We start from the raw sequence: 11,358 nt of genomic DNA, 5'->3' as shown, positions 1-11,358 counted from the left end.
TATATATATATATATATATATATATATATATATATATATATATATATATATATATATATATATATATATATATATATATATATATATATATATATATATATATATATATATATATATATATATATATATATATATATATATATATATATATATATATATATATATATATATATATATATATATATATATATATATATATATATATATATATATATATATATATATATATATATATATATATATATATATATATATATATATATATATATATATATATATATATATATATATATATATATATATATATATATATATATATATATATATATATATATATATATATATATATATATATATATATATATATATATATATATATATATATATATATATATATATATATATATATATATATATATATATATATATATATATATATATATATATATATATATATATATATATATATATATATATATAATCATTAATTTAATTGAACTTTAGAGTGGAAGGTAACCGGGACATGCTGTTGACAATTTAAATAATATATTATACTTTATACTATATACTTTATATTATATTCACTCATATTATTTAGGCCTAATTTTAATGTATTTAAAAATACATCAGCCCGGACATGACTGGCGTTATATAGTGTGAGAATATTTATGGTTCTGTACTATATGGGAATGTGTCAAGGCTGATCTTCACGTAAAGCAGACTTTAGGAGGGGTGTTTTCTCTAGGGTCCGTGGGTGGGTGGGCGGAGGGTTTGTCTGTATGTACTCTAAACTAAAGGACTGAACTGAGCTGCTGAACACCGGTGGGTTTGGCTCCGCGCGCGTTACGCGCCGTGACTGAAATCTGAGGCGGGTTTAAAAGGCGTTGAGCAGAGCCACAGACAGACGAGGAGAGACATTTGGAGATCTGGGTTGCACAGGCATTAGATATTCATTACAAATCGACAGCTACTTGTTTGGAGACGCTTTTTAGCCAAAGCAACTCCAAATGTCTCCTTGAATAAGTCTGGGTCAAGGGCAAAATGGAGATAGTTTATCATTCAACCCTTGTGGGATTTAAATCTCCATCATTTTGGTTACTACCACAGATATTTAACCACTAGGTTTCATCTGCAGCGTAGCGGAGCAGCGCGCAACGGGACACCGGCGTTTCCATTTACGCACGTCGTTCGCCCGCGTTTTAACGCGTTGGACTCCTGTTATTGTTGACGAATCTTGCAATGGGACACCTGAGCAACGCATCGCACCCGGTCAACTCCACCGACCCGTTCGGACGCGACGAAGAAGTCGCGAAAATCGAGATCGCGGTCCTCAGCGTCACCTTCGCGGTCGCCGTGATCGGGAACTGCAGCGTCCTGGTGGCCATCCACAACACCAAGAAGAAAACCTCCCGCATGCATCTGTTCATCAAACACCTGAGCCTGGCAGACCTAGTGGTCGCGTTTTTCCAAGTCCTTCCACAGCTGTGCTGGAAAATAACCTTCCGTTTCTACGGACCGGACTTTCTGTGCAGGATCGTCAAGCACCTGCAGGTGATGGGCATGTTCGCGTCCACTTACATGATGGTTATGATGACTCTAGATCGCTATATCGCCATCTGCCACCCTCTCAAGACCCTCCAGCAGTCCACCCGGAGGTCCCACATCATGATCGCAGGCACGTGGGTCAGCAGTTTGCTCCTCAGCACCCCTCAGTACTTCATCTTCTCCCTCAGTGAGATTCAGAACGGCTCTGAGGTTTACGACTGCTGGGGTCACTTCATCCAGCCCTGGGGACTCCGCGCCTACATCACCTGGATCACAGCGGGGATTTTCCTCATCCCGGTGATCATATTAATGACCAGCTACGGATTCATATGCCACAGCATCAGGATGAACATCAGATACAAGACCAAGAAGACGCCGGCGGATGGCGCGCACAAGAACGGGCTGATCGGGAAGAACTCTGTGAGCAGCGTCACCACGATCTCCAGAGCGAAGTTACGCACCGTCAAGATGACTTTCGTCATTGTTCTCGCGTATATCATCTGCTGGGCGCCGTTTTTCACCGTGCAGATGTGGTCGGTGTGGGACAAGAACTTCAGCTGGGATGGTGAGTGAAAATGAGGGAAAGATTCACGTGCATGCCATGAAATTATGATTCAGGTATTAAATGTGCACATAGTAACACTTTTGAAATAGCCTTATCATTTAAATAAGATGTAGTAATTGCATAGTTAACTAACATTATATGATCATATTTAATGCTTAACATATTATTGTACACTAAAAATCTACATTTTCATATATTTCATACATATTCATATTTTTAATGTGTTTTAAATGTGCACACTGCATTTTATATATAAATCTCTTTGGACACTTTATAGCAAGTTTCATTTAATTATAGGCTATCATTAAGATAAATTATGTTTGTATAATGATTAGCAGTCTAATGCATATTCAAAGAAAATGTAATGTACTTTTGTCATATATTTCATGCATATTAATATTTGCTGTATTAAATATGCTGTGTAGCGCTTCATAATACTTCCATTTAATTTAAATATTTCATTATATCATTAACAAAAATGATGTTGTGTAATGCTTAAGAGATTAAGGTACATTAATCCATTTCAAGCATATGTAAATAAGTGTTCAATATATGCCGAGCAACATAAATATCATTAAATATGTTAGGTAGTACAATTTAAGATTTAAAATGTCATGCACTTCATTCATATTTCATATTTGCATTTATGTATTAACGTCGGATTGCACACTGTGCAAAGTAAAAATATGCGCAGGTTTCTTATTTCTACCTGATCGGACCCTAAAAATACTGTAATTTCTGTAATCAGGTTGATCTGGTCAATTTTTATTATTCAAATTATTTATCAAATGTAAATATAAAACCGATTGTAATCATGGGGCATCAATGTGGTAACAACATCTAAAATATCAATTGTCCCCTATACATTGATTTTTATACTGAATTGTTTATTAAATGTGCAAATACTTTATTGTATTGTATGTGTAATGAAATGGGTTTATATGATACCAGCATGCTCAGGATGTTTATTGGACGCTTTCAAAAGCACAGCAGCTTTGTTTAAATTTAAAACGCAACAAATGGCTGCAGAAGTGCTAACGTGTTAAATATAGTCTCTCTGATATAAAGATCATTTGAGAAATGAAGTCATGAGACCAGAATAGTGTGTCTAAACAGAACAGCTGCAGATTTAGGATGTGAAAATCTTCCATTAAAATTCCACACGAGCTTATGGGATGTTTAGTTAACCCAATTTCACCTCATTTTCACATGGTTACAAGACAAATTACTTTAATCAAAACAAATGGATTATTAGTTTAGTCATATATTATTTTACGCTAATATCTGGCAACACAGAAGGCTTAACACCTTGTTCAGAATGAATGAAAACCCAAATAAATTTGAAAAATCTTTTTTTTTTAAATTTAATCTGTAATTTTTATTGATAATTGTATCTGTATAAATAAATATGGATATCTATTGTCCTCTTTTTGCTGAAAAAAGACACCATTGTTTTTATAAAACATATTGTTCTGTATCTGGATGCTGATTAGCCGATACAGTGACTGTTGATTCTAAGACGCGTGTTGTGAAATTTTGACAATGTTTTTGCTTATCGATATGATGCTTGGCAAACTAGAAAAAAAAAATAGTGATGTTTATTTATGCTAATATCTGGCAACACTCATGCATAATAACTGGTTAAAAATGACCAAAAAAAACAAGTAAATGAGAAGAAAACGTTATGTATATTTTAAAACTTTTGAATCTATATTTTATATGGATTATTTTATCTGTATAAATAAATCTGGATATCTCTTTGACTCTTTTGGATTAAAAAATGACACTATGTAATATACTTATTATTACACAGTTACATAATTATAGTTCTGGTTCTGGATGCTGATTGGCCGATGCAGTGACTCTAGATTCTGATTGGATGACGCATGTTCTGAGCTGTTGATCAAATGTTACATTCTATACGGTATTTATCTGTAAATTTAAGTTAAAACCGTAAAACCTAAAACGTTGCTACCGTATTTTTTACGGTAAAATTCCGGCAACCACAGCTGCCGTTTTTTTACCATAAATTTTACGGAATTTTTTTTACAGTGTATGCTTGGCAAACTAAAAAGAAAGAAAGAATTATTAGTGTATTATATATAAATAAGAAATAATAGGCATAACACCTGGTTAAAAATGAATAAAACCCAACTAAAAAAGTTTATATGTTTCTTATACTTCTTTTTTTTTTATGATACTTTTATCTGTATAAATAAGTCTGAAGATCTACACTGAAAAAAATGATTCATTGAATTTACTAAATTGTTTTAAGGTGAGTGGTTGCAATGAATTTATTTTAGCTACATTTAAATAAACAAATTTATTTGACTAACTGTCAACATATTTGTTTTTATTAAATGTAGCTAAAATAAATTGTTTGCGACCACTTATCTTAAAAAAATTTAGTAGCATTTTTTTTAGTGTAGTTTGGAGAAAAATTACAATATAATATTCTTTTTATAAACATCTTTTTAAAAATTCATTTATATTTATAAACTATATCTTTTTAGTGTTTATAAACTATAAACATATAGTTCCGGTCCTGGATGCTGATTGGCTGATACAGTGACTGTAGATTCTGATTGGATGACGAATGTTCTAAGCTGTTGATAAACTGTTACAATCTATGTTAATCATTGTTGCTGTGTTGCTTTGCTACCGTAAACAGCCAACAGTGAGACACAGGAACTGTGTTGTGGAAAGAATTATTTATTGGACTATTTATTGGAGAGTATCTTTATTTCAAGCATTTACAGTCATTGTTTATGTGTCTGTGTGCGTCTAGATTCGGAGAACACGGCCGTCACTCTGTCTGCGCTGCTGGCCAGTCTGAACAGCTGCTGTAACCCGTGGATCTACATGGTTTTCAGCGGACACCTCCTGCAGGATTTCGTTCACTGCTTCCCCTGCTGCCACAAGATCCAGCAGAGCTTCCAGAAGGAGGATTCGGACAGCAGCCTACGGAGAACCACGCTGCTCACCAAGATCGCCAACCGCAGCCCCACGTGTAGCTCAGGCACCTGGAAAGAGTTCGATCACTCGCCCAAAACCAGCAGGTCGGCTCCGACCGAGACGTGACGCAGGCGGCCCCTGGGAATGTGACTTTATTGATCCGCACTTTGGTGAGACTCTCACAGCAGGGCTTTAAAACTCCAGGCTTTGGATGCTGATTGAGCTCCAGATGAGATAAAGCACACTATTACTGCTCAGGAGATGCGATGGAGTTCATTCTGTTTCGTTTAAGCATGGACTCGATTGAGTCACTTGTAATCATCCAGTAAGAGTCTGGAGCTGTGAAATGAATGCGCATAGCGGCTTTGATGAGAAATGATTGAGTTCATATGGAGATCTGAGCACAGTTTGAGACATTGTTGAGATCTCTTTTGGGACTTTGGAGCTCCTCGCTACTTCAGCTGGAATCTCCATTTGATAGTCTCATTGCTGTCGGAGATTCAGTCTTCTTGCTGAAGAACAGATTTTTAAATACAATTATGTTAATAAAAGTTATAAGGACATGTGCCAAACATTTGGAATAATATTTCATATAAAAAAAATTCTAAATGCTCACCAAAGCTGCATTTATTTGATTTAAAAAATGCAGTAAAAACAGTAAAATTGTAAAACATTATTACAATTTAAAATAACTGTTTTCTATGTGAATATATCGTAAAATGTAATTTATTCCTGTGATCAAAGCTGAATTTTCAGCATCTTTACTCCAGTCTTTAGTGTCACATGATCTTCAGAAATCATTCTGATTTGCTGCTCAAGAAATGTTTCTGGTTATTATCAATGTTCAAAACAGTTCATCTGCTTCATATTTTTGTGGAAAGTGTGGCACTGCTATTTTTAGCCAAAATGAATGCTTTTATTCAGCAAGGGCGAATTAAATTGATCAAAAGTGACAGTAAAGTAATTTATGTGACAAAACATATCTATTTCAAATAATTGCTCTTCTTATTTTTTTTTTAAATCCTGAAAAAAATGTATCATGGTTTTCACAAAATATTTTTTCATCATATAATAATCAGAAATGTTTCTTGAGCATCAAATCAGCATATTAGAATGATTTCTGAAGATCATGTGACACTGAAGACTGGAGTAATGATGCTGAAAATTCAGCTGCGCATCACAGGAATAAATTACATTTTAACAGAAAACGGTTATTTAAAATTGTAATAATATTTCACTTTTTTGATCAAATAAATGCAGTCCCGGTGAGCAAAAGAAAAACACTTTTACTTTAAAAAAAAAAAAATCCCAAACTTTTTTCTGTAGTGCACTTTTAAAAAATATGTCGTGATTTTTTTTTATTTTTTTTTTTTTATGTATAAACATTTTACAAAAGGCACTTGAGGTTATGTAGTATTACGAATTGATTCACGCCGCCGTATGTCATGCTTTACAATCTCTCGTCTCGTGTTGCTCATGTAGATCAATTGTCCATTAAGGAAACAGTGGGAACATGGAAAGCGCCGTAAATCTCTTTGAACAGTGACAGTAAAGACATTTATGTGACAAAACATATCTATTTCAAATAATTGCTCTTCTTATTTTTTTTTTAAATCCTGAAAAAAATGTATCATGGTTTTCACAAAATATGTTTTCATCATATAATAATCAGAAATGTTTCTTGAGCAGCAAATCAGCATATTAGAATGATTTCTGAAGATCATGTGACACTGAAGACTGGAGTAATGATGCTGAAAATTCAGCTGCGCATCACAGGAATAAATTACATTTTAACAGAAAACGGGTTATTTTAAATTGTAATAATATTTCACTTTTTTGATCAAATAAATGCAGTCTCGTTGAGCAAAAAAAAAACACTTTTACTTAAAAAAAAAAAAAAAAAAACTTTTTTCTGTAGTGTACTTTAAAAAAATATGTCGTGATTTTTAAAAAAAAATTTTTTTATGTAGAAACATTTTACAAAAGGCACTTGAGGTTATGTAGTATTACGAATTGATTCACGCCGCCGTATGTCATGCTTTACAATCTCTCGTCTCGTGTTGCTCATGTAGATCAATTGTCCATTAAGGAAACAGTGGGAACATGGAAAGCGCCGTAAATCTCTTTAGGGACTGTGGCACAATGAGTCCAGCGAGGCATTTCCCGCGATAAGCGTCTACTTAAGCCCGGCGCTGGATTTATTTTGGCCCCGAGTGCTCCAAAGTAAACCAGACACCTGCTGCTGATCGCTGTAAGCAAAATATATCAGTTTCCAGACAATAAATGAATGCTGCACTAAATAAAACATAGGAAACGCTCTGCTTTATGAAATATTAGCCTCACTTTGGTGGCATGAAACCTACCGGGCATGAGATTTGTCGTATAAATGAATGTTTTCACATGGCCAAGCATGTCTTTACTGGTCATTTGTCAGGTTTGGACTCTTTTCAGGTCTTTTAATGTACATATACTGAGAAATTCTAACAGTTCAGGCTGTTTATGTATAAATGAAAGTTGTAAATAAATGGTCTATATTTGTTTGTATGTGTTAAGGTTTTTTTTTTAAAGACAATAGTGATATGTTAAGCTATAGAAGCCCGTTTCTGCCATGGAATAAAAAAAATAAACAGGCAGTTGTGACTTTTTCTTGCACAGTTCACACTTTTCTTCTCACACTTCTGAGAATCGTGAGATGTAAACGCGCAATTCAGTTTTTTTCCCTCATAATTCTACATTTGTTATCTCCCAGTTCTGAGTTTTTTCTCGGAATTCTGAGTTTATATCTTGAAATTCTGACTTTTTTCTCGGAATTCTGACTTTTTCTCGCAATTCCAAGTTTGTTTTTCACAATTATGACTTTTTTACTCAGAATTCTGCGTTTATATCTCACAATTCTGAGTTTATATCTCATTGTTCTGACTTTTTTCTCAGAATTCTCACTTTTTTCTTGCAACTCCACGTTTATTTCACACAATTCAAATTTTTTTTTCTCAGAATTCTGCGTTCACATCTCACAATTATGACTTTTTTCTCACAATTCTCCATTTATAACTCACAATTATGACTTTATTCCTCAAAATTCTGAGTTTTATATCTCACAATTCTTCAAGTTTATATCCTGAATAGTTTTTTCTCTGAATTCTGACATTTTTCTTGAAATTCTGCGTTTATGTCTCACAATTGTGACTCTTTTTCTCAGAATTCTGAGTTTATATCTTATATCTTAGGACTTTTTTGTTTCCACAAAGGAATAAAAAAATGTAAAAGATAATGGCGTTTATATCTCGCAGTTTATATCTTGCAAAACGTTTTTTTTTTTTTCAGAATTTAAAATTTTACAATTTTAAGATTTAACCTTAAAAAGTCCAATTTTGACATAAAAAGTCGCAACTACCTTATTATTTTTTTAATTCCCCTGGCAGAAATGGGCTTCCAGACTCAGCATTGTTCACTGCCAACTTTAAATGTGTTGCACCTCTCACAAATGCCTCGGTGTACTTGTATTCCAAATCCAATAAATCAAACCTTCATGAAATATTAGTTCTGGATCTGTGGTGACAAATGTGTTTTTAGCAACCGAGCCGTTTCTAGCACTGTCTGCCATTTAAATGCAACTTTATATAATATTGTTTGGAACAACTTTACAAGTAGCCTGACTGAAATGCTTTGGGAAAGCAACTAACCAGCTGTCTAACCAATAGATCTTGATCCAGTCTTGGTAGTTTAGTGAAAGATCGAGTGTGTTCCATTAGCAGCACTAAACAAAAAGCAAAAAGTGGACTAATGATTCTGTTTCTTCTCTGCACTTCATCACAAGTTGCACAATGCAAATTGCCTAGTAGGATCGTTTCCAAACATCCCATAATAGCTTGAGAGTTTCCTGTTTGTTTCCTGTTTGAGGACACACGTCCTCTCCTGCATTAACCAACCTTCTCCTCTCCAGTCTATGAGTCCAGAGACGAAACAGCTGCGGTTTGCATACATATGTGTGTGAGTGTGTGTGTGTGTGTGTGTGTGTGTGAGAGAGAGAGAGAGAAAGACTTACAGTCTCCAAAGTTTCTCACATCAGACTCACATGTTTATTAACGTTTTCTCTTGCCACCTTTGACCGTAATGTATTCCAGGCACAGCCGTGAACCAGGAACGCCAACAGAACAAATTATGCCGGATCGTGCTATACATGTAAATGATCTAAGTTGTTGTGTTTCTGAGGGATGTTACGATGTTGAAGAGATGTGATGTGAAAACCAAGAACACATTGTGTTTTCGCAATCGCTTCCATGAAATCCTCCCTGCTGAAAAATAACAACAGCCTAAAACAACCAGGTTTGGTGGTCTTAGCTGGTTTAAACTGGTTTCCTTTGTTGTGCACAGCCAGCATAAACTCTGGTCCTCATTGCAGGTTATTCTGTTCAGTGTTATTTTGGTCTTATTTATATACTATTATGGTATATATTCACATTTTGAAAATAGTTTTATCGTTTTTTTATTTTATTAGTGTTTTTTATTTAGCTTTATTTTTATTTCAGTTTTAGTAATTTTAGTACTTATTTTATTTCAGTTAGTTGTCAAGGCAACATTTAATTTCATTTAAGTTTTTTTAAGTTTACATTTTCATCTAATATTTATATTTTATTTTATTTTGAAATGGCTTTTATTTGTATATTTTCGGTTAGCTTTAACTTATTTTGATTTCAGTTTTAGTTTTAGTTTTAGTACTTATTTCAGTTAGGTGGCAAGGCAATATTTCTAATTGTATTTTTTTAATTTTTTTTTACATTTTTCATCTAGTATTTATATTTTTTTATTTCACCTTTGAGTAAAGAAAAACATTTTTAATAGTTTTTAGTAGCTTAGTTTACAATAACAACATTGATTCTGTCCAGTTATCTGTTGCTACATGGCAGTTTTATCCTTAATAATAATCAATTTTCATTTTTGGCACCTTTAACATCCATGGAAACGTTCCATTGTATAAAGGTTCTTTGTAGTGGAAATAGATTCTTTAGGTTAGTAAAAAGTTCTTCACGCTAAGAAAAAAAAAAGGTTATTTTAGGAACTGTTTGCTGAAAGTTTCTTTTGGGGAAACCAAATTGATTCTTTTATGGCATCGCTGCAAAGAAAATCCCCCTTTTTAGACCTTTATTTCTAAGAGTGTGAAATAGATTTCAGAAATATTCCCGCAGGTTGGAAAAATTCTGTGCATCTAAAAGACAGATCAATATGAATATGTATTTTACTTATATGTACATCTCAAACAAAACCCTCAATATCGTTCAAACATTTGATGCCACTAACTTGGAAAACTTTGGCAAATCCAGTCATTTGTTTTCCTCTAAAGTGTTTATTGTATCAGCCTCGTACCAGGCAGTCCGATAACAAAACCTGCCAGAAGTTGAGTAAAGCCAGTCAGATTAGAGCTTGCCAAATCCAAAAAGTACTTTCCAGTTTAGCTGTTTAGTTACAGGACTGTGAGACTGAAACCAACATGCATCCATAACCCATCTGAAACCATCAATCCTCACAGTGGAAACCAGCGAGCTGCCTGAGTCCGGTTTAATCCGTTTCTTTTCTTCAGCAGGGTTATTTAGAAGTTCACTGGGGTTGTCAAACAAGGTTTTAAAGCTAACCAGGGTCAGATTAATATTATGTTTCCTACAACTATAATTTCTCATGTATCTGATGTAATGAAACTGCATGTAGGTCTGATTTTCTCATTCCGGCTGAAGAAAGTCTGCGGTGCTTTTCCGATGACGAACAGCCTTTTGTTCCCAGAGCCGAAGCCGTAGCGGAGAAATTAGCATGAAACAGAAAGATGAGAGGAAGTTTTAATAGGAAAAGACCCTGATCTGTCACAGGAAGTGAACATGGACTCTTATCTCACGCACAGGTTCTGCCTCAGGTCTGGTTTTACTCCTAAAGAGGGTTTAGAGCATATTTTGCCTTGCCTTTATAACACATGATTTTATAGGTATATTGTTTGTTTAATGCCCAAAATATACCTTCAGTGAATCAAGGTTGGTTTCATGTAGTTTTCTGTTTCAAGGCATTTGTGTACAACGGGACCATCCGCCTCCAAACATTCACGTCTGTGTTTTTGCTGGCTTGCGTAGAGCAGATTTCTGGCCTAAAACTTCAAAAACAAGTCACCCTGATCAAGATGTTTTCTCTCAGAGTTGGTCTGAATTCAGTTTGACGGTGTTTGGGTCATTCCTGATCTGCTGAACATGTTGAAACTCTTTTAATAAATGATTGTGCTTGTGCTTTAACTTTTTGAAATTGACATTTCAACT

General features: G+C 34.0%; 1 protein-coding gene across 1 annotated transcript; it reads left to right on the top strand.

Annotated features, from left to right (window-relative positions):
- The first annotated feature begins 917 nt into the window (after window positions 1-917).
- Window positions 918-5,621, top strand: LOC107738620 (arg8-vasotocin receptor-like). The gene is made up of 2 exons (XM_016550398.1): window positions 918-2,110; window positions 4,899-5,621. Exons 1-2 carry the CDS (start codon window positions 1,240-1,242, stop codon window positions 5,189-5,191), a joined length of 1,164 nt encoding a protein of 387 aa, XP_016405884.1. The 5' UTR covers window positions 918-1,239; the 3' UTR covers window positions 5,192-5,621.
- The last annotated feature ends 5,737 nt before the right edge of the window (window positions 5,622-11,358 follow it).

This window comes from Sinocyclocheilus rhinocerous, unplaced genomic scaffold (genome assembly GCF_001515625.1).
Source record: "Sinocyclocheilus rhinocerous isolate Xijiao unplaced genomic scaffold, SAMN03320098_v1.1 scaffold401, whole genome shotgun sequence".
In the NCBI taxonomy this organism is placed as follows: domain Eukaryota; kingdom Metazoa; phylum Chordata; class Actinopteri; order Cypriniformes; family Cyprinidae; genus Sinocyclocheilus; species Sinocyclocheilus rhinocerous.
Note: the sequence above shows the minus strand (reverse complement) of the source record. Positions and strands in the feature narration are given on the sequence as shown.

What these genes read in the sequence shown, in the direction of transcription:
- LOC107738620 (XM_016550398.1), top strand. Translation starts at nt 1,240, where the DNA reads ATGGGACACCTGAGCAACGCATCGCACCCGGTCAACTCCACCGACCCG. An exon ending in CAAGAACTTCAGCTGGGATG is followed by an intron (nt 2,111 to 4,898) that starts GTGAGTGAAAAT and finishes GTGTGCGTCTAG; the next exon opens with ATTCGGAGAACACGGCCGTC.